This window comes from Ambystoma mexicanum, chromosome 6p (assembly GCF_040938575.1).
Source record: "Ambystoma mexicanum isolate Mex_15411 chromosome 6p, UKY_AmexF1_1, whole genome shotgun sequence".
NCBI lineage: Eukaryota > Metazoa > Chordata > Amphibia > Caudata > Ambystomatidae > Ambystoma > Ambystoma mexicanum.
The window spans coordinates 414,264,601-414,289,277 of NC_090935.1; the positions used below are offsets into that span (position 1 = coordinate 414,264,601).

Consider the following 24,677-nt stretch of genomic DNA (forward strand, 5'->3'; position numbering starts at 1 on the left):
AAGAGTAGGCTAGTATACAGTGCTTGGGTGCACTCGGTATGTGTGCAGCCATTGTGTGTAACTGCATTCTAATGCTAGACGTGCTGCAGTGGCTCTGTGCTGTCAGTAGAATGTGTGCAGCGTGGGCCCATTGACCTCCGGTCTGCATTCTGGCGGTTGTGGGGTTGAGTATGATATTATGCGTGCAGTTAAGCCAAATTGATTGAGTGGTATAGCTGCATTCTATTGTCTGTTGATGTAGAGGAGAGAGTGAGAATATTGGTATGTTTGAGTGTTTGTGTGGATTGTTTGGAGAGCTCTGTTTCCGAATTTTCTTCCATTGTTTGCTGAGCTAGCTGTGTCTGTTCTAGAAGAGCGTTGTTTGTCTGAGGGAATATCTTTGTCAGAGTCATCACCTGTTTCAGAGTTTCATTCCCATGAGGTGGGAATGGGTCAGACTGTTTCAGGAGCTCGGTTGTTAGTGCTGGTGGGCCCATTTTCAGGGTCCCGGTTAGTGGTTTGCGGCCGGTGGGTTGGTATTCCCGTCTTAGTTAATGGTTTGAATTGTCGAATTGTATCGCCTTATTGTCCCTTCAGGGAGCAGAAAGTGTTCAAGAGCAGTTCCTGGGCAGACCAGGGTAGATTGGCTTGGTCCTGATTTTTGGAGCTCGGTTCTACGTGCTGGATCTGCTGAGAATGGGCCAGTCAATGGAGCCGACGTCTGAGTCCCGACTGTTCTTGTCTCCCTGTCTTTGAGTGGTTCCAGCCAATTCAGGCTATTGGTGGTGGGTTGAATGGCCCAAAGTGTCCCCTTATATGATTTTACTGAAAGGCCACCTAGTCTTGGCTATGTAGAATGTGGGGAGGCAGAAAGTTCCACAGTGTTGGCGCCAGGGTTGTATATTCAGACCCTCCAATCCTGGCTGAATTGGAGGCATGGAACACCAGGAGGAGGGCTGTGCTTGACCTTGGGGTCCGGTTTGGGAGATAAGGCATAATCTACTCTTTTAGGCAAAGGGGGCCTGTTTTGTGCACTGCTCGGTGAGTAATGCACATGATTTTGAAAGTGTCCCTTTGCCCAACTGGTAGCCAGTGTAATGTGCTTAGAGCAGGTGAGATGTGATCCCTTCATCCCAGTACAAGAAGCAGCCTGGCAGCTGCATTTTGGACTCTTTGGCGTGTTTTTAGTTGGTAGGCTGGTGCACCTAGGAAGGTGGAGTTCGCATGGTCAAGTCTGGACATAATTGCAGACAGTCTCTAGGGGTAGGACAGGGAAAGGAAGATGTACATCAGAAGCTAAAGCCAGTAGTGGCAGGATTTGGATACATTGTACATGTTTTTAGACAGGGTTAGGTCCACCTTCATTGTGCACTTAAGTTGTTACACAGAGATGGAAGTAGGGAGGGGGTGCCGAGGGGAGGTGGCTATAGTAAAGGTTGCTGGAAACTCTCAATTTTCCCTGGGTTCAGGAGAAGATGGTTATTTGTCATCCATAATTCAATATTTGTAAGACACGTTGCTAGGTCAGGGTGAGGATCGGGGCAAGAGTTGGGAATTTTCAGGATGATTTGTGTGCCATCGGTGTAATTATAGCATCTGAGATTCTGAGAGTAGATGGTCCCTACCAGGGGGTCATGTAGAGGATGAAGAGGAGAGGAGAGAAGCAGGCACCTTGTGGTACTCCAGTGTTCACTGGGTGTGTAGAGGAGACGAAAGGTGGGAGTAGAATGGTTTGCTGTCTGTTATTGAGGAAGGAGGCGATGCAGTTGAGTGCAGAGTATCGGATTCCTAGAGTGTGTAGTCTGTCAAGGAGGATCGAGTGGTTGATGGTATCAAAAGCTGCCTAGAGGCCAAGAAGAACAAGTGCTGTGCATCCTTCATCGTCTGCAGAGACTTTGAGGTCATCCCAGATCAAGATCAGTGTGGTTTTTGTTCCGTGGCATGGACGAAAGCCTGATTGCACAGGGTCTAGGAGGTTGTTGGATTCAACAAAACAGTTGAGCTGAGAGTATGCAATGCGGTCTATGAGCTTTGCCAAGAATCGGGTGTTGCATATGGGCTTATAGTTGATTAGTTGGTGAGGGTATAGGGATGCTTTCTTTAGGAGGCGTTCGAAATGCATGAATTTGAACGATTCTGGGAAGACACAGGAGGTTATATTATTTATGGATCTTGCCAATTCTCCTGCGCAAGTGGAGGTGAAGATTCTTTTCAGGAGGAATGCGGGCTGGGATCAAGAGGGGAGCCCGATGGTCAGCTGCTGGATAGTAGTTCCTCAGTCAAGATGGGTTTGAAAAAGCAGGCCAGCACAGAAAATGCGGAGGGAGTCAACTAAAAACAATTGCAAAAAAAACACTCTAATCCTGCCACAAATGCACCTAAAATAGGGCAAAACATATTGAAATCAGTGTGAAACTACCCACTGAGCATAGGTCAGCCGCTAAGACTGCTTATCAAGTGGTCTCCCTGCAGGATGCATCTACATTACAGTCCGGAAGGCATGAGGAAATGGCTGACAGGTAACAGAGGCAAAGAGACACCTGTTTCAGCCAATTGCAATGGGTATGGTGGGGAGAGTAGAAAAGCCAGAAACATACAAAGGACTACACCACAGAGGCTGAATACCCTAGATGCAGACCAGCTCAGAAAATGGGGTGGGAGTCAACAAAAACACAAAATAAACCCCACAGAAAACCACAAGCTATGCAGAGCACAATAGCAAAAAACACTCTACTCCTGCCACAAAGGCACCTAAAACAGGCCAAAAACGGGTGAAATCTATGTGAAGCTTCTCACTGAGCATCAGCCAGTCCCTAAGAGTGCTTTTAAAGTTGTCTCCTGCAGGATGCATATGCATTACAGTCAGGAAGGCATTGGCAAATGGCTACTAGGGAACAGAGGCAAAGAGACACCTTACTGTTGACTGCTGAAAAACGATCAGACCATTTGAAACAATGCATTAAAGCTTGAGTTTGTATCATTCACACATATTTATAATGCTCAGAGATACTTTGTGTTTCACTTGAAAACTAAAACTGGGAAAGAATACCATCTTAACAAGAACGCATGTCATATAAAGAATAATGATTAGTTTAAAGGAATGCATTTGGATCTGTAACATGTGTTCTGTTTACATTTAAATAGCATATAAAAGCTTGCTTGCACATTCTGTGCTTGGTGTACATATAAATGGTACATACAATGTCCTACAGCGTTCAAACAATCAACACCATAGGAAATCCAATATATATTTTTTTAAATGTCAGCTTCAGAGGCCTGGACAGTGCATCTGTAGTAAAAAAAACAACCACTGTGACTCAAAACACAAATACACAAAGAAGAATATGGCTGCAAACTTGGATTGAACTCTCTATTGCCTTTTTGTAATGGAAACACAAGTTCACAAGCACAATCAAAATGCACATGTGCATGGGGGAAACAAATCTCAGAAAGGCAGCATTGACATTTTGCCTGTGATCCAAGAGGGTTAAGCGGGTCATACTGTTGTACGCCCGCTGCAAAAGGGTGCTTGGGAGACCATACACCTATGGATCTGTATTGTTATGAGCAATAAGAGAAGGTTTCAGTATACCTTGAAGCAGTGTGAAAATGCCAAAGAGACCCAGAATAATCTCATTGTTGACAAGTTCCGGTCTCTCTAAAAGACTCTTTCGCCCATGGCACGTAACCCGAGACCAATTGTTGTTGGTCAGAGTTGTCAAGGGTTTTGACCCATGTTGAACCAATAGACTGGGTAGATGTGGGGATGAGCTGTCGCCGCCCATCATTCCATCCCAGAGTCCAGGAGAACTGCGCAGTTGTGCGCACACGAAAATAATCGGCTGACCTGCCACCCACCAGTGCCAGTATGATGGATCGGAAGCGCCAGGGGTGAAAGGTGGTGTCAAAGGAAAAATAACAGTGTTGTTAGACCAAAAGAGCCTTAAAATCACCTTTTTTCCCTGAATGCAAGCTCAAAATGCCTATTTTAAACATCACAAGATATTCAAAAATCTCAATGAACACCAGCAGACATTTGGCAGAATGTATTCTTGTGTGCATACAAAATCTGGGAAGATGAAGAGCCCAAAACAATGTTTATAACAAAACTGGCTGAGCTGTGGATGTCAGCAGCTTAATTGAAATTGGACTTAAAACCACTAAAATCGAAATGTTTAAATTAAATGAGTGACCTACTTTTGAGTGTCACATAGTTTGCAACTGTTAAATGTCATGGTTTTGAACTTAGAATCAGCATTTTAGCTGCATGTGTAAAAATTGTAAGTTTGATTTAAACTGGGAACAAAAAGGACATTTAGCTGAAGCTTGATTTAAAGAAATTGAATTCTGCCTGACATCTACCCCCGACAGGAGTTGAACTGGCTCAACAACTCTTCCCAGGCCTGGCTGCATCCTGCTGTCCCACCAAAAGGAGATCACACCTCTCTGATTGAATTAAGGGAGGGGTACCTGCAGACTGCAGGAGGTTGAACAAAGCCCTGTCCTGGGGTCAGGCAAATGTTATATTGGGGGAGGTCGTAAAGTGGCTTCGTCTTGGGAGAAACTGGGAGGGGAAGTGCCTCTGCTAGCAAGCTGAGCTTGGGGGAAGTGGATAAACCAGTTATTCCACCATGTGCTTGTGGGAAGCCACACCCCTTTTTGACAGGGCATAATTTAAAAAAAGATGGATAATTCATAGTACGGACTTGTCAGAATTATATAAGTAATATCATTATTCTTGTGATTTTTCTGTGCACGTTTTTAGAGGTGTTAGGACCCTGTGGTGTATTCTGGGGGTTGCTAGCGGAAAATAGGGTCTTACTCCAAATGTCTGCATGTTAAAAATCTGACACTTCATCAATTAATGTCCATACTCCTTGCCCACATTTGGGTAATTTTTGGTAAATGTCCAATATTGCAAAACCAGTCAAAAAGCGCAAAATGTTGTCATTTTTTAATGCAAGCCCCCAGGAAGATCAGAGGCGGACAAGCATGGACCATAAGGAATATATAATGTGTACATGTAATTTCAACAAATTGTGTATCTAGGAAATATGTATTTGGATCAGAAATAGATTTGTGGGCAAATTGACAAGGGGTGGATCCTCTGACCATAAACCTACCTCATCACTCTGACTCACAACTCAGTTCCCCCAATCAAGGGAAACATGAGAACTGGGCCAATGATAAGTTGAGAGGGTTGGGCATGCAGAATGAGCCGACCCACCCACTTCCAAAACACATAAAAAGAGACTGCTGGGACAGGTAGAGATTCATTTTCCATTTCTGCGGAGCATTTTGACGGCTGACATCCCATCCAGACAGAGACCAGAACCAGGGACCCATAGACTACAGAACTTTGAACCTAGAAGGCCCACTGCAAGCAAAAGTATTCTCAGCAGGCCTTCAGAATCCAGCAAACCTAACCAAACTATTCAACAGCCGGGCGCGCTGTTTGAATTCTTTGCGAAGAACTTTCCCCGGAACCGCAGACCAGACCCAGACCGCTGTGAGCAGAACCAGAGATCCGGATCGCTGTGAGCAGAACCGGTGCCTGATTGACCCGCCGAGCAGAGAGAACCGCCGCTGGACGTGTTGACCAGATCCGTGACGAGGCCTATTTCAAATTTATATTGTGAGTACCTAGCAGAACTGTGCAGAACCAATCTCTTAGTTAAAATAATCTAATTCAAGCTATTTTAACCTATTTAGAACTACCTCATAGGAATCGTGTGTGTCATTCTGTCCTTTTTAAAGCTGAAAACTGTCACCTGTCATTTTGAACTTTTAAATTTCAAATCCGAAAAACTACCTTCACGAAATCGGCCGTATCTCCGGAACCGTTTTTGCTAGGAGCGAAATTTTATCTTGCTTTCCAACGAACCTAGAACCGACTTCCTACTCCTTATAGTGCCTCCGTAATCGTGCTCGACGCACGTGACTAAATTTGCCGCGATTTGACATTTTGCACAATTTCAGCCACGTGTAAAAATCAGCAGCTCCTTGCTTTCCTTTGCTAAAATTCGTTTTAACCTGCTAGTTACTCAAAGGGAATTGCTAAAGTGAGCCTGAACTAATATAAACTCGAGACCACCCACCCTGAATCTCTAGAGGGAATTAAAAGCATTTTAGCACATTTCTCACTTCATTGTCATCACATTCAAAGCATTTTGGGCCTGTGTTTCAAACTTCTACCTATTTTCCTCTAAGCTTGCTGGGGGGGAACTGAATTTCGTATTGTATTTGATTGCATTCCTGAGAACTGTGTGCTCTTCCTTTCCATCTCCTTATATTGCACAAAGGGGGGGAGTGAATTGCCAGAGAAAAAGTGATTATCTTATCTTTTGCTAAAATCATATCAAGTAATTTCTGTACTGCATTGTATTCCTCATTGCTTTTCCCTTGAAACCATAAAAGTATTTTTGCTACATTATCCATCCCATACTAACTCCTCATTGATTGTAAAGAAGTGTGCTAGTGCCAGATTACCCATTGTTGATCAACATTATATCCATAAGTGTGATATCAATTATTCATTTATTATAAAAGTGTGATATATGTCGTCTTAATTTTTCAAATAAACCTTTTAATTTGCAAAACAAACCTACTTCTTGGCTCAGTGGGGCCAGGGGGATTCCAAGAGGGGGGTGTTATATAAGGGTTGTTATCCAGAGTACTGAACTGGACATAAAAATACATCAATAAGGGTTTTCCTCAGCATCCCAGACTAGGCATTGACTTAGCTGTAGTGTTGATTGAATATCGCTTACAGAGTGAAATGTGTAATGTGCATTGTCCCTACCTAAAGTTAGATTATGCATACCATGGCCATTTCCATTGCTGCAAATGGTGGGAGACCTGCTATCTTCTGGTTTCCTTGTATTATCTGTTCAGAGATGGTCACTTGGAAGTCCTCTAGCAAATAATGTTGCCTTCTAGTAGTATTCACCGGTTAGAGCTGTCTCCACCAGCCTTACCATGTCTCACCACAGTTTGGACATTCATTTTATCCAAATGGAGCTGCATTTATTTATTTATGCGTGGTTTAGAAGGCATCCATTTACAACACTGTCATTACAGTACCTGCCAATTACAATAAATCCAGCATCACAATAGAACCTTATCAGAAGACATGGCTGAGGGATGTGTTGTGTGTGTGCCTGTAGGAGCAGCATACGTTATGGTGACCCACTTCAGGGTGGGGTGGCCACAACAACCAAACAGCTACACAGAAACACAAAGGGTTTCTAGTGGCAATACAAAGTGCCACATTTGGTCAAAATGAGGTTCAGAAATAAACCTTTAGCATATCATCTTTCAAACGGATTGTCTCCAATAACTGGTTACATTGTTTTTGCATCCTTAAAAACAAAACATGGAGAACAAAACCACATTTGTGTTGGCAGATTAATTTCTATACGTTCAGTATTTTCACAGATCTATTTGTGCCCATAGCAGTTTGCTACAACACTGAGTGGCTTGTTTAACCTTAGTTGCAAGCTATACATTTGTATAGTTTAAACAGAAAATATTCACTACAACATAACATATTTAAATGGCATTTCTTTAGTATGTGTGTGGCGTGTGCATTTGTGTGTGTGTAGGCCGCTCACATGACATCATATTTCAGGATATATGTACTTAGGCATATGTACATTTCCTGTAGATGATCAGCAAGTACTCCTAAAATGATCACTCGCTTTCAAATCTGTCATCACTACTGGCGAGATGTGATATGAACAATAATTTGAACTTTCATATGCTATCTTTTATCGTCTTAATTGCAACTGTATGCAGCTAAATCTTCAGTTGATGATGTTGTGTAATTTGTGACGTTCCTCATTATAATTGCAGAGATGGAGCTGCGGCTGGTCTTATTCACTGTGGTCCTGGTCTGCACAGATGTCTCATTTTCTTCAACTCAGCGTAAGTGTTCATTGATTATCTGCCCGATAAATGCATGTCACAAATAAGCAAATGAAATTAGCTGTACGTTCCAAGAATTGATCTATGATATCTTTGTACACATTTTGTGAAATTGTCTATCCTCCAATAGTTGGCAGATGATTTTAGGTATATGCTATGAATTCAGATTGAATGCATGTCAAAATTCAAAATATGGAATTTTGTAAAATAGCAAAGAAGTAAACGCGCCCAAATGCATATCATCTTTCATGTGAATCGTCCGGCGATCTACAGCACATCTCATATCATTCTCAAGAAATCATCAGTTGAAGAGTTATTTGATAAGATAAATAGTACATGGGTGGCGGCACTCGGTAGTGACATTGATTCTGATATGTGGGTTACAATTATGTACAGCAGTTGTTGCTACTTCTCAGAGCTTGGCCTTGAACTCTCACAGCAGAATCAAATGCAAATATAGCTTGGCAGTGCAAATGCAAAAATGTGGTTTATAGGCCTCTGACATATGCCTGGTGTGTGGCAAAGAACAAGGAACAGTGTTACCTGTGTTATGGTCATGAGAACATCTACATCTGGGTTGTACAAATTCAGGCATCAAGGGCCCGGAATCCTGACCGTTTTTCAGAATATTAATGATGAGTATCCGAAAAGTCTGACATGTTTCCGGCCCTCGAGGCCTGGAGTTGGACAACCCTGGTCGACATGCATACCTGCCGGTGTAGTGCATATGAGACAAAAGGAGAAGTGCTCACTTTCACATTAGTGGCTGGTCCATCTTCAGAATGCTGTTTTCAGTTTTACATTGATTTGTTAGAAATTAAGCTCTAGGACTTTGCAAATAGGATAAAAGGGTACCTTTGAGACTATAGCAATCAAAGGGGAGGTGACACAATACTGAATGCAAAACATCTACTTACCGATACTACCCTGCTGTGAGTATTGATTACTTTGAAATTGCCTCAATAAAGCTATAGTTGAGATCCTTTGGAAATATGTTACATACCTTTATGGTTGACTAATGTCTTACAACAAAAACTCCTTTTTATTATTGTCCTCTTAGGTAACTATAGATATTTAAAGTGCTGTATAATTATGTATTATTGTTGATACCTCTTTTTTGTATCTAAAACATTAAATAAACCATAACATGTTGTAAGCCCACACATGAACAACAGACGAAATCCTTGGCGTACCGGTTTTAGCCAAACCAACGTGACGTTAGGAGCTTACAAACCTAAGCCATACTTACATTTTGGAAATTAAAGCACAGAATACGTATATTTGTTGTACTCGTACATTTAAACAAAATCACTCATTATGTACCAGACATTGGCTAGTCAGGAACTAAACCCACAGATGTTTCCAATGTTTCTACAGTATTTCTAAAATAACATATATTTATTATTTCAGATGTGAATATGTACATTATGATTCAATGAACCATTGTTAATGTTTTTGCCCAACTGTTGCAACTAGATCAGCGAAAGCATGAGCTAGATTAGAGGTAGTCCAAAAGTAGAGCGAGAAAGATGACAGCAGTAGATTGGAGATTGTCCAAAAGTAGAGCGAGAAAGATGACGGCAGTAGATTAGAGATAGTCCAAAAGTAGAGTGAGAAAGATGACGGCAGTAGATTAGAGATCGTCCAAAAGTAGAGCGAGAAAGATGACGGCAGTAGATTAGAAACAGTCCAAAAGTAGAGCGAGAAAGTTGACGGCAGTAGATTAGAGATAGTCCAAATGTAGAGCGAGAAAGATGACAGCAGTAGATTGGAGATTGTCCAAAAGTAGAGCGAGAAAGATGACGGCAGTAGATTAGAAACAGTCCAAAAGTAGAGCGAGAAAGATGACGGCAGTAGATTAGAGATAGTCCAAAAGTAGAGCGAGAAAGATGACAGCATTAGATTAGAGATAGTCCAAAAGTAGAGCGAGAAAGATGACGGCAGTAGATTAGAGATAGTCCAAAAGTAGAGCGAGAAAGATGACGGCAGTAGATTAGAGATCGTCCAAAAGTAGAGCGAGAAAGATGACGGCAGTAGATTAGAGATCGTCCAAAAGTAGAGCGAGAAAGATGACGGCAGTAGATTAGAGATAGTCCAAAAGTAGAGCGAGAAAGATGATGGCAGTAGATTAGAGATAGTCCAAAAGTAGAGCGAGAAAGATGACGGCAGTAGATTAGAGATCGTCCAAAAGTAGAGCGAGAAAGATGACGGTAGTAGATTAGAGATCGTCCAAAAGTAAAGCTAGAAAGATGGTGGCAGTAGATTAGAGATAGTCCAAAAGTAGAGCGACAAAGATGACCGCAGTAGATTAGAGATCGTCGAAAAGTAGAGCGAGAAAAATGACGGCAGTAGATTAGAGATAGTCCAAAAGTAGAGCGAGAAAAGTGACGGCAGTAGATTAGAGATAGTCCAAAAGTAGAGCGAGAAAGATGACGGTAATAGATTAGAGATCATCCAAAAGTAGAGCGAGAAATCGTCCAAAAGTAGAGCAAGAAAGATGGTGGAAAGATGATGGCAGCATAGGTACCACAAGAGATGCTCGACCCAAAGCAGCACAGACTAAAAGAGAGGAGGTGCAGAACAACAATCAATCAAACCATTTACATGCAATATATATATGTATCCATTTAAATCCCTCAGACATATGAGTTAGGGCCACCTGGTGCACGTCTAGAACAACACATCCAAACTGTTGCGCACCTACAGTACCAAATAATGTGCAGGGAAATGATCCTCCCACTGCCCCACACCCCTACTTCATCCTGTGCCCCTTATGTGCCGTACCGTGCTTAGAACTAGAGCTTCTGAAGAATGTAGATATCAGGAGTCTTTTACCTCACCTTCCTGATCTGGGCATGAGATGATCTAAATGGATTGGGCCTCAGAAATATCTGAGCTTTTATGAAAGCCTCCTGAGAAACATTATTGTTGTTTAAGGGGAGTGATGGTTTTTAGGTTTTCATTGTTCCGAGCGATTCTTGCAATTGAGTGGAAGGCCGTGGCCTTGTTCTATGAGCAGAGCATACGCATCTGCCCCTGCTAAAATAAACCTCCAGAATGATGACTCAGGGCAGACGTAGGGACTCACAGGTGCATTAATGAGGTCAGAAGGATCAGTCACATCCCATGAAAGCTAAAATACATTCAGAAGAGTTAAGAAAAATCCCAGCAGGTATCAAACACGTGTGAAGCCGTCACCTCAAGGAAAATATGTAGGATCTGATATTGCATGATAATTCTTACAGCAACGATTGGTTTTCAAAACTTAACGGGTTTGTGAAGGCCTCCGGCTAATTGTCAAGAGATGTACATTTCTATTTGTATGGAAAAAGAGCAGATATGTATTGCCGCTTTACCATTGGCCAGGTAATCTAGTAGCAGCTCTTGTAATGTACCCGCTGAATCGAGTCTAAATCTAAAGGCGTTTCTCCTGCACATTGTAGCAGTCTGGGCAATCTGCGCGAAAGCCAGGTAGAGGTAGATGCGAGAGGCCTGCGATCTGAGGCAAGGAGAGAAGCAGGAGTGGCAACACCACCCGCTCCTGCAAGCTTGCCACCTTCAGGCTATTCACGCGTGCTCCAGTGCTGCAAGCACCGAGGGACAGTGACTGCGGGAAGACAACCTGAACACACAGACCCCCTTAAATGTCCCCTTAAACAAAGGGATGCAGTGGAGCTCAAATGCTCTGGCGCATGGAGTTTCTGCCTGAACTTACCTAGCATTCTTCGTTTCTCTGCCTTCCTTTTCTAACCTATGGCAGAGCACCCCTGTACAGGAGGCATCTTGTAATGTCATCCGCCTCTCCCCCCAGGCCTAGCACGCAAGTCCCCAACTGCCAGAGGGTGCCTGGGTGCAGTCCCGGGCACAGGGTCTGTTAGGAGCCAGCATCTTTCCATCAAGCGTTTTCCAGTCTGGTCCATCGGCATGGACCTCCACCTCAGGAGCCATCGCAGCTGCCACAGGAAACAGAGGGAAGGGCATGCATTGCCTACCCTTGTCGCCTCGGCTCCTCTTCACTTTCTACATACAGCTGTAACTTTATTCATAAACTGGCCCTTCATTTCAAAATGTGCAGATGTTTCTGTGGCCTTTAAGGGCTTCAGAAATAATGACTCGCCTACACAGTCACTCGTCACATGCAAAGGGCCTGAGTTGCGGTTTTCCAGCGGGTGTCACAATATGGAAAATATAATGTAATGCTGTATGGTCAGGTTCTCATAAGCAGGTCGGACATTTCAAGTTATGTATTAAGTCAGGTGCACCGGACGGAGGAGTGCCCGTAGAGTGCTGTTTGGGCTGGGGAAGACTGCCGTCCTGTCTTGGAGCCTTACTTGCACGCCGTTTCCTACACGCCAAAAAACTGGATCACTTTCTTTGGACAGTAACTTTGGACATTAACTCTATCTAGATCGTTAGTCCCGCCCCGAACACCTCTTCCAGGTATATTTGCCGGGCTCGCGCACCGAGGAGTGCCCGGAGAGTGCTGTTTGGGCTGGGGAGACTACTGTCCCATCTTGGAGCCTTACTTGCACGCCGTTTCCTACATCGCAACATTTGTTTGCTTTACTTTTACTTTAGCTGGATTACTTTCTTTGGACATTAACTCTATCTAGAGTGCTAGCCCCGCACCCCGCTCTCCTCTTCTGGATATATTTGCTGGGTATGTGCTCCAGGGCGCGCATACTACTCGGTGCCCAGGAGAGTTCTGTTTAGGCTGTTTTGTGGCTTGGGTGCGAGGCGATAGGTGGGGTTTCCTCTGCCCATCTCTTCTTTATTTGTGCCATCATGAGAAAGAAAGCAAAGGCTGCCAGATCCCCTTACTGCATCTCTTGTCTACTCGTCCTGCCGCAACAGCATGGCACTTACTGTGGCTCTACCGTTACCTCCACCCTTTATTAGGCTCCCCCTAGCTAGGGATTCCTGAGATGATGTGTGTGCGATTGAGGGGGGGCTTGTAATGGGGATCACTGATGAGGGCTCCGACCCTGCTGTTGTTGTAGGGGTTGATTGTTGGTAGATGCGCTGTCACTCAAAGGGGTGTCAAGTGAACGCATCTCAACTCAAGTTGACCACCTGAGTGGTTCTTACCTGAATACCCCTCTGATTTCTTGTACGGGGAGGTTTCATTATTAGGCATGCATCTGGATAAATGTGGAGGAACCATTAACAACTTGAGTGCCTCCTCTTCTCAACAATTTGAGAGTTCATATAATTTAATTAATGAAGACTATAATCCTGTGGTTGTTGCCATTAAGATTTTGCAGAATGTTTTATGTACAAAATGTATTACTCAGACAAGGTATTTTGTTTGACATTAGCAACAGCCTCTCCCTTTTGGTTGATCTTTTGAAGGTAAACATTCCTTCAAATAAATTGGAACGTCCTATGCCGGATGTGTCTGGGCCCCTATAGGACGATAAGGGTCCAGTCTTGAGTAGTGATCCCGATATGATTGAAAATAGGGCAAGGGGAGCATCTGACATTGGGCTATCGGGAATACTGCTGAATCAAAATAAAAAAAATGGTAAGAATAGCCGGGATAAGAATGCCCTAAATAAATCCTCAAGGAAATTCATGAGGAAACAGGAATGTCACGACTGTGTAGAGCTGCATGATTCCTCACTGCCTGAGGTGGATTTGGTATGTTTGGAGCAAGGGAACTCCATGCATGGCCTTGAGCAGGCTTTTGAACATAGCGTGGCAGATGTTGAAGCCCCACTAGAGGGGAGTCAGGTGGGTCTTTACGCTCCTGCCATTGGCAGACTTGATGAGGCCGTGAAAAATAAGAAGAGACACATACCCACAAGTATGCGATCTTCGTAGACAGCAAAAGGCACCTTTGACATTTTCAATCAGAGAGCTCCTCTGTGGGTTAAGTCTACATCTATTCCTAAGACTTTCGGGGGCCCTTCAGTTGAGGGAGCAGTTGTTGGGGAGGGGGACAGTCTCCTCTGGCCCCACACTTAGTCTAGATACAGGGGTAAATTACATGGAAAAATACATTTAAAGAGGTTTCTGAACCCCGTTCCTCAAACACTCTTTTAACTGAACCTATCATCAGCTATATGATCAAGCAGATCATAAGGCAGGAAAAAGACGATAGGTACGCTTGTGATCAGCCACACAAACCATCCTATCACTGTGATTGAGCCATCTTCTTCACAGCAGTCTGGTTTAGGGAGCAATCTAAAGGTAGGAGACCCTACAGTGGTCTTGGCCAGCTCAGGAAGGCCCATAATAACTGGGATGGTAGTTAACACAGGAAATACTAACGCTAGCAACAGGGAAGAAGGTCAGATCAAAGCTTTTATCCAGGGCGAGGTTGACCAACCCGTCTGGTGTAGGCAACCACTGAAGGAGTATCTAAATATCCCCTTGGGAAATGATGGGACTGACCTTTCCGTTAAGGATCCTACATTCCAGGATTACCTGAGCGTAACTTTGAATTATATCTTCGACACTGGGGGTCCTAATTATTTAAGTAAAAGAATCAAACAGGCATTATTCAATGAAAGTCCTTCTTTGATGCTACTCACATCGATAAGCAGATATTAAGCTTGTGGATTTCATACATTTGAGGTACTATGATTACATCAGACTGGTAATCCCTTCCAGAATGGTCTATGCGATCCTTTTTAATGAAACAGAAAATCTCTTAAAATTAGGTTACGACTTAAGGCCTTATCTATCTAAAGTCATACCTAATGGAGTTAGGGATGGAGTGGAAAGGGTCACTTCTTCAAACAAGGTGGCATCGATTTACAGGGGAATGGAAGAGTATGATGGTGGGAATGAGAAAGAAAGGTGGAGGTGACTTGCCATTTCTCTAAGAGAATCTATAGCGCAGCTGAACGAAATGAAAGTGAGGCGGGATTTGACATTACTTATATGCAATGTATGTGGTTTTTCTGCATTATGTACCAACAAAACCATGTGTGAACATCTTCAAACCCACTCCCTTCTCTGTCTCCAAGAAACATGGATTACTGGCCTTTCCCTATTTGAAGGATATGATATTGCTGGGGAACCTGCCTTACAGGGTTTATGGGACCAACCTGCTGGGCGTCTCCTGATTGCAGTCCACCAGGGTATGGGTTTAAGTATCATTGATTATTCGGTTTTATGCAAAGGTGTTTTGGTTGCCTCTATTAGAGTCAAAGGTATTCCTAATATGAAGGATATTCTGTTGCTTAACATCTATTGGGGTTCAGAGGGCAATTTGTCATTAACTCTCTTGAAGATCAATCAAAAAATTGAGGAATAGTATATTACTTGTTCTGGGGGCCAGGTGATAGTTCTGGGGGACTGCAATGCAGACTGTTCTTATACTTCTTCTTTTTATGATCACACAACAACGAAAGATGTCGCACTGCAAAATTGTATGTGGGGTGGAGAAGAGGGTGGGATACTCACAAATGTGGCACATCGAAAACGAATTCACAGTCATCTGTGGCATACGAATCTTGAGAGATGGAGCCTCCAGTTACTATTCTTAACTGACAAGAGTGATAAAGGTAATTTGGATACATGGTTTCGTGCCACGTCCTCCTCTTGTATAGATTATATTTTCGTATCCAATACCTTATTCAACATGAAGAGTTGCTTTAAGGTGATCCGTAATGACCTTAGAGATCACGCGATGCTAACTGCCGGCTTCCTTTGGGATCACTGTCATCAAAATGTTTTCTTTAATAACTCACAGATCAGGATAAATCAACAGGACAACCGTTTAAGGTGGAATGATAAAAAGATCATATCCTTGAATATGCACACTTTGTGCATATTCAAGGATTCAAGGGGGTAGATCTCTCTCCGCAGCAGGGGCCTCCCTCTGGAACAGCCTTCCTGCCTCCCTGGAACTTGAGGAGAACCATCTCCGGTTCCGGAAGCACCTCAAAACCTTCCTCTTTGCCTCCGCTTTCTCTCCCCCTCTCCCCTGCTAAAATTACTGAAACTGCACTGAATCTGCTACTGGGCCACCCACCGAACCCGGTCCTTGGCCCAGCCACTCTCCTCTGCACTGCCTCCCTGGCAACCCCTGCACTGTGGGACTGTCTCTGTATCCCTACAGCCCTCCTTCCCAGCACTTGCCTGCACTTACCTTGCACTTGCCACCAGCTGGCCCTGATCATTTTTTTTTTGCTATTCTACTAACCATATACTGCACTTCCCCTCTCCCTTTCCCCCTTGCACTTTTTCCCCTCCCCTCTACCCTTGCACTTGCGCGATCTGAATGACACCTGGCCTAGTAGGATCGTTGTCTGTCTCCCCTTGTCCCCCCCCATGCCTCGTCGCGCCTTGAAACACTTGTGTATAGGCGCGTTATAAATGCGATATCATATCATATCATTTGAAGGATTTTGAGAATTCATCTCTTGAAACAAAGAATGTAACATATACTGCATTGGCATTCAACCAGTCTGTTGGTGGTATGCTGCTGAAGGAAGGCAATAAAAGGCTACTGGCTACTCCGGGTAAAATACATCACCATACATTCTGCCTTATTATTCAACAGAAGAAAACGTTAGCCAGGAAAGAAATTAGGCTGCTGAAAGCCTTGGGGTGGGTTGAACCCACGTATAAGATTAAGATTCAAGCTATGAACCCTATGGTCTACTTGGGTTTTCCTATTGTGGCCAATCCTTGCAGAGGATTCTATAGGAACTACTTAAAGAATAAGGCCTTCTTACTTGCAATACAGATGGACAAAGTGGATATAAAATATGGTCAGTTTTCGCTTGTACCGGCTATGAAGTTCTATGTTGCTAAGGTTATTCCGGGATTAATATATGGTCTGGAACTCCTTCCTGAATGGATTCTTGGGGAACTTGATCCATATGAGGCCTTAATATGGAGGGAGTTGTTCTTCCATCTACCCTGTTGTATCACTGGGTCTTCAGTCACTTACCAGTTTGGTGGAGTGGAAGAAGCCACTGTTCATGAGGAAGCTATGGACAGAACCTATATCACATCTTTATGGACTCCTTGGCAGTAAAGGTAAGGAGGGACTGGGTAACAAAGGCTTCATTCAAGAATGATGTACAATGTGTCTCTCAATCCTGCTCATGATTGGGACTTCAAAGACTATCTTATTAACTAACCCCAACTTTGTAAAAAAAGAAAAATTGGCTTCATGGCTGGTTCAAAACGATGGATTGAACTACCAATTCTAAACTATATTGTCATATCATTTCTTACAAAAAAGAAATTGGTACATTAGAATCGTACCTGATTAAATTTCCAGGGAAACGCATTAGAAATACCTTTATGCATTTTTGTTTTAATGTTCTTCCTACTAATGACATTTTAAATATTAGGCATACAAATAACAAACATGAGTTGGGCTTTTGCAGATATTGCCAAAATAACCAAGTTACTGAACCTTTGAGACACCTCTTGATTTATTGCCCTGCTTTAGCATCGCAGAGACTGATGTTTTTTGGAAAATACGTTTCTAATCTTCAGTTTGTGTCATTGAACTGCTTATGGTTAAATATGCTCCGTGGGAAAGCGTCTCTTTAAAAATTAGTGTTTTAAGGTTTTTTTAATGATGTGTGTAAAATGTTCAATTAGTAATTTAATTAAGAGTGTATTTTGCACTCGTCTTTTTGGCCATTTTTCTCTTTTATTTTCTGTATCTCTGTTCTAATGCATTTTAATATTATTTGAAAGAGTGATTATGTATGGAATAATTTTTAGTTTGTTGTTTAAACTGAAATGAATTTGTTTTGCTTTATTCTCTTTTCAAAAATCATTTGTAAAAGTTTTTGTTATAAAACCATAAACAAATAAATAAATACATCAATTAAAGTCAGGTGCAGTAGTGGAGTTTTTCTTTACTGTGTGCTGATTGTCTACATCTCCTGAACATGTGCCGGAATGAATGCAAGTTGCCCTGACAAACCCCTTTGGGCCGGATTCACAGAGCGTTTTTCAATAGGATTGCGCCATTATAGTTTTTCCACCCAGAGAACCCACGCATAGGAGCCCTGATTCTCATTGTCTCTGTTAATAAATGAAAAGACAGGCAAAGAAGGGCAAGGGAGCCTAGCACATGCATTTGATCCTGGGAATAGTGCTAGGCTCACAAGTGGAATATCGTCTTTATACAAAGTGTCAGGAGCGGATAATACCTTAATGCCTCCACAATCAATTCAATGTCTGACTATTCCATTCTGTTTCTCTGGGGCAGGGTTCCTTTATGCAGTAACTTTAGTCCATCAACCCTGAATCAAAAGTATTCATCATACTTTTACTACAGCACAGCATGTTTTAGAACGTGTCCCTTTTTGTGCAAATGTGTCATTTCAGATGAGCAGTGAGATTCAGTACAACATTACAGCACAATGAAATCAGTTGTGTGTAAACCTTGTAAGCATCTCTCAAGCCCATTCTCAAGTCTCCTTAGTTTCTAACGTCAACCTCATCTGTTCTTCACACGGAGGCCACTTCTGGATTATCCTTGAAAAGGTCGACTGCATCATTACAGCTGAAATAAATAACGGACTACTTACAGATTCAAGTGTGGTCCCTTGGTATTCCAGTTGGCCCCAAAGTCATTATAATTGATGCATTTTGTCTATAAAAACCCAACTTTCTCTCTCGTATTCACATTTTGTTAGCTAAATTCCCTTGTTCATTTTGCCCTATTAGGCTTTCTGTAATGTCACGAATGTCCATATATAGGAGCCGAACTGTTCGTATTTTAAAGAGAAATTTGCCAGCATGTTGTAGCATCACAAATTTTAGATTTTGTTGCTATTGACTTAACCATGCTCTCCCAAATTAGGTATTTTTTAGAAGAAAACCAAATATGACTAATACGTCATTATCTCAAATAAAATATTTATTCTCTCAAACATCTCAAGTAAATGGGCAATTATTTTCGAGGCTTGAGCAAAAAGGACTTACATTATGAATACAATCATTGAGGGACTCACACTCTATGCAATGCCGTTGCGTATTGTATTTGTGGTAATGCTCTTTGCAACAATTGTTACTTCCTGAAGGAACATTCCTAAACCCAATGCATATGGTGGTTTGTGTATGCTATTATATAGACAGAATAACAGTGCTTGTGAGATTATAATCTGCACACCTTTCCCTGGAGTAATTGCACAAGAGTTTCTGCAGTATTATGAACATGTTTGGCTAGGTATATTTTCACAGAAGAATACATTTTCATTCTTGTGATGAATACAAATTATGGACCAAGGTCCTGGGCAAAGATCCATTTTTTGAAACATTCCTTACGATTGTCCAAAATCATGTGTTTTTATTTTAAACATAGATTGCGGTAGAGGAAATCACCCGGTGTGGCAGAGGCATAGAAGCTTTGGTTGGAGTACCTTCTGTGCCCACGTAAAAGTGAAATGCTTGTGCAATGTGTTTCCTAAAGACAATTGAGAACCAGGCTGCTCCCTTGGCGTTCCAGCTGGGCACATTGAAATTATACTTGAAGCAGATTGGTTGTTTCCAACATTCAAGATTTGTATGTTCCATTTATGTTTTGCCATTAGACATCACTTGCTCAATTTGCCCTATCCAAATAATACAGCTTTGTTTAGTTCACAGAGAAATCTTTCCAAGTTGTTTAATCTTACACACGTTCATGTTTAGTGTAAGTACAAATAGTTTTGCCGTTAAAACTGACAGGTTTCATCTTTTAACAAGCTTTTTCAAGGCAAGCGTACATGTCTATTATGTGCATGCTATAGTAAAAGAAAAGAGTTCTATTTTCTATCTCTCTGTCGTGGCACTTTTAGAGTGCAACTGTCAGCAGAGGCATCATGGCGCCGAACAATGCAGATGGACAGACGCGACTTAGTTAAAAAGATGGGTTTTCAGACAGCTCTTGAAAAGGTTAACGACGATTCGGCTTAGTAAAAGGAAAGATGGAAAATGGAAAACACATTGGGCCTCATTGCGGGCATGGCGGTAACCGTGCCTGTATGGCAGGCACTGCTGCCACCATGCTCACTACCGGCACCGCCTCCCACGATTGGGCAATAACTGGCCCATTATGAGATGGATGGGCCGGTAATTGCCCATTCGCGGGTGGCGGTATTGCCGGGCTCCCGATCCCCATTCTGCCCCATAGGGGGAAGCATGGTTGCGCCGGCACCGTTTATAACAGTGCTGGCGCAATTACGAGTTATGCTCGCGGGTGCCGCACAGCCCGCCAGGTAAAACCTGGCGGGCTGTCAGGAACCCGCGAGCAAAACTCGTAGTGCAGCGGGGCAGTATGAACGGTGCTAGTGCCTTACCGGCACCGGCTGTACCGTCACCGCCAGAGTCCTAATGAGACCCATTATGCTGTTTTGGACAGACATAACCTCACTTAGAACAAGATATCTGGGAGACTTTATAAAAGAATGGAAATCTTTTAATGCTGAACAGTTTTGGTTTACGCTGTTAACAGGAGAACACTTTTCGTTCATTCTTGCAGCAATGACATTTTTGAATGAAATATTTAATGTGAATAAGTTGGATCTTAATCATGAATTAATTGTGAATTTTAAGACATGGAAAGAGATGTTTTGTTTGATGTCAATTGATATACAGATAAAGGTTTGTAATAAATGAAGTATGTTAGACATGGAAAGAGATGTTTTGTTTGATGTCAATTGATGTACAGATAAAGGTTTGTAATAAATGAAGTATGTTACAAAAATAAATAATAATACAGTCACGTTTCTGCAGAGTGAGAGAGCGAGAGTGTGTGTGTGTGTGTGTGTGTGTGTGTGTGTGTGTGTGTGTGTATATATATATATATATATATATAATCCTGATAGGGCTGATTCTGATTCTTAGATGGGTAGTAGTATACATTCTGGTCACTTCGCGGCGAGAACTGCACTATATAAATACGGGCAGTAATATGAAGCCGTTTATTTCTGGAGTATTTTGGCTTCCCTCTCTTTCTGTCGCTTTCCATATTGCGGGAATCTGCGTTTCGAGGTTTTTCAAACCCGCTTCTATGGGATGCCTTAAATGTTTCTGAAACTGATCGTGTAGGGGGAGAAAGCCTGCGAAAGAAGAGAAGCCAAAAGCAGTGAGGCGCATTGATTTCCTAGAAAGAGAGCTGCGCCTTTGCTCTGGCGTGTGACTGTGGTTCAATGTGACGGCGTCAGCATGTTGCTCAATTAAAGGTAGACTGGCGTCAAGCCACGTGGCGACATGCCACATGGCACTTCACCAGGCACTGGGATTATGGCATTACTTTATAAAGACACAGATCAGGGTAATTATCTGGCTCATTAACCTGTATATGCGCAGGCAGGAACCTCAGGCGTATTCACCACACTGTGCTGGAGATTAAAGGCACCCAGCTCTGAAAGCACAGTCATTACTCTTTCTTTCAGTGTAATTATGAAAGCATCAGACTTGACATGAGTGGGGAAAAAATATACCAACATAGAAACCTTCATTCTTTTGTTTCTGCTATTTGGTCGCGCTTAAGCGCCACCTTAAAGCTGAGGAAGGACACAAAGCTTGTAGGTGTTCTTTGGCTATTTAGCCACTGCAGCGGGTCAGAAGAAGGACACAGACTCTTAGATGACATGATGCATAGTATTTATTAAAGTTACGAAAATAAGGCTATCTTTCCCTATCCCTTTGGGTGGTCACTGCCTGTGTTACTAAGAGGCTCAATCGTCAGTTGTGAATGTCAAAACAAAAGCAGTCCACTGCCCAAAAGTACCCTATCTGACCCTTCCACTATGAAAACTAACTTAAATCAGGAGAATGACCCCTTCTCCGAGGACACTCCTAGTAGCAATAATGTTAGTATTGAATTCGCAACTAGTCTTGTGACTTCGTAGATCAGTCTCTTCAATTTGCCAACTGCATTATTTATTATATATTCCTTTTTCCTTAGGAGACCATTCATATTCTCTTTGTTGCTGTTAGTGTATCTCATTAAGGTATTACTGTTCTGGTGGTTTTCCCTCCTGGACAATTGTATTTCCCCTTCACTTGAGCTACTTCTCTTGATGTATAGTGCTATGGTTTATTTCTCTAAAAACTATGGTCCACTTTTTGTTCTCTTTCGTACATTATATGCTTCTTGCATTAGGTATTGATTATTGTATGCCTTTCCCAGGGTATTCCGTTCCATTGCTTCTCTCTAGCTTTATTCAACTTTTCACTGGTTCCTTCTCTACTACCAATATTATTTAAGTTAATTTGATTCCCAGGGAACTTTGTTTCATAATTTTCATTGATACTAGTTGGAGGTGCGGTATAACGACTCCCTGGGTGCCTCCCGGGCTTCCCATATTTTCCGTTACCTTTATTCCTGACAGTGGACATCCTCTGGAGCTTTGTTGGTTGGGCACCTCTCTTTGAATCATAGACCATTGTTTGTTTTGTTTCGCTGGGATTTCTTTCTCCGCCTTTACTTTCTTCTTCATAGCGTCCTGGTACTTCACTATGTGACCGGACGCCCAATGACTCGCTTTTGGGGGTGGTCTCGTTGATATTTCGTAGTTAGACTATAAAGCATGTCTTCTTATTTGTGGTTTTGCCACCACAGTCTGTCAGGCTTCTGCTTGGTTAGTTTCTCTCCCTTCAGCTTCGCAGTATCGCGGGCATCCCGCACTGCATTCTCAGACAAGTTTGAAACTCATAGGGTTCCGGGTTGTCCTTTTCCCCAGTTGCTACGCAGCATGGGAGTTCCCCAAGTCTGCGTAAGTGCTTGTCTCTCTCTCCTTCTCCACTTTGCCTTTTCACAGAGGGCTCATTAATCAACCTGCTCACCCCAGTAGATTGCTCATTTGTATTTAAAGGGATATGCTCTCTTCTCATAAAATAGTGGCATTGACTTGGTATTTCTTCGTCCCAGTCCTGATAGGTTACATCCTCTGATCCTTTTGAGCATCCCATGTAGGTTAAAGTATGTCCAGCATTAGGGAGTTCCTCATGGGAACACAAGTCCTTGTCCCCAAAGGGGGAGTCTCTCCCGGTGAGGTCCCACTTGCCTCTACCCCTAGGGAGGGTATTGCCGAGCAGGCTCACCTCCCCAGCCTCACGGGGGGGCTTCTAGATTCCTCGATACATCACACCACCAATTGACTGCCCAAGACCATGCTAATCCGTATGGCCATTCCCACCCATTTCCTGCCCCTCCCCACACAAAACATTCCATTGGGACCTCTTTGAGCTAGATTTATTAAGCCTAACATCAGCCTTTTCTATTTTATGCACAATAGGCCAACATGCCTTGCTTCTTTGAGCCTACTACAGTGGTGATTTGGAGAAGTTTAAAATATAGCATATCATGTTGGATCCAGACTCCTGGAGAGCGACCATCAGTTCCTACCAACTGACAGAACACTGAGGGCAGTCAGCCACATACCTCTCAGTGGTGTTTGAAAGAGGGTCCTTGACCTGCACCACAGATTCTTCAGTGGCTGTCTGCTTTCATTGTGCCCTCTATGAATGAGCGAATGTAGCTTCATTAACCTGTGGTTGAATGCAATGGATGATTGTGTGTTGGATGTGAGTGTGGCATTGTTGCCACCAGACATGGGTGTATTATTATAACATGATGCAGCAATTCTGTTTCTGAAGGGAGACCTGCTGAACAGCCCCCCTTTCGTAAAAGATCAATGCCAAAAGCAAAGTGTAACCATATAACTTTGCTGCACCAGTCTCCTGACATCTGCAGCCCCTACTCTCCAGTGGCAAAGCTGCTTTGTACCAAAGTCACCACCAAGAGAGGAAGCATTTTAACTTCTGCACCTCCGGTCTAAATTATAATAATTGTCTGCCTTAATCAGTCTGTTGTCAGGGTCATTTCTAAAAATAAGCCATTCCTGGCTGTGGCATTGTGCATTATAAGAGCACACAATTATGAGAGCCACAGCAATTTGCAATCATGCAAGGGTCAGCCATGTGAGCCCAGGCACAGGCTATGCCAGGCAATATGTATTCATGGCTAACCTGGCTGTCCGCACTCAACCAACTAAGACAGTAGCCAGGATGCTGTCTTTCTTGAATCACAGGGAGGAAGGGTAAAGGATTTTGTGCTTCAAATGTAACACTGACATACAAAGCCAACACCAGGGTGGGACACCAGAGGACCTTTGAAGTTATCATCCACATAAAAAGAGTTAGAATAGCCAGAAAGTGAAGGGCTTTCTTTTAAAGGCAACGCACAACAATCCTTCCTTGGTTCATCTTTGGATACCAGGAAGAAGACACAAATACCTTTGAACCTCTGTTGGGGATGCAGTCTGTTCTTAAGTCCACTGCCATTTAGGTGATGACAGAGGCATCCAAGGCAGAGGAAAGTGCTGCTCCCTAACCATCCCCAGTGCACATGGGCCTGACCTGCTGCTGCACTGTGACCTGGACCCGGTACTATAGGTGAAGGAACCCCTGTAGATGCCAGCTAAGCTCCATGAACTGAGAGTGTATCAGAAAGACCTAGGTTGTCCTAGAGCCCCTGTATTGGGACCCACAGCACTGCAGAAGCCCAAGGGCAGCTGGAATCTTTCTTCACCACTTCAAGCCATCTTAAAGCTCCTTTCAAAAGAACTCCATACCTTTTGAGCAGCCACAGGACCTGCATTGCTTCTTTTGTCACTCTAAGCAATCTTTGAATCCCTTGCGGCAACCCTTGCTGCATCTCAAGTCATACAGACAGCAGTTTGTTCTATTGCCACGAACTGTCTTGAACAACTCGAGCTGCTGGCTCGACCTTCATGGAAGCAACTGACTCGAGCACCAACTCGACCTGCTAGATGTCATTGACCTTGCCGCTGATT

At 43.0% G+C, this 24,677-nt stretch overlaps 1 protein-coding gene across 3 annotated transcripts in view; it reads left to right on the forward strand.

The window, feature by feature from the left end:
• Window positions 1-24,677, forward strand: part of GHR (growth hormone receptor) — a 1,187,134-nt gene that overhangs the window by 717,807 nt on the left and 444,650 nt on the right. For all 3 annotated transcript variants that reach the window (XM_069627210.1, XM_069627212.1, XM_069627211.1), the window contains one exon: window positions 7,834-7,905. In XM_069627210.1, coding sequence (XP_069483311.1) covers window positions 7,834-7,905 — 72 coding nt within the window. The remainder of the gene's footprint in view (window positions 1-7,833; window positions 7,906-24,677) is intronic.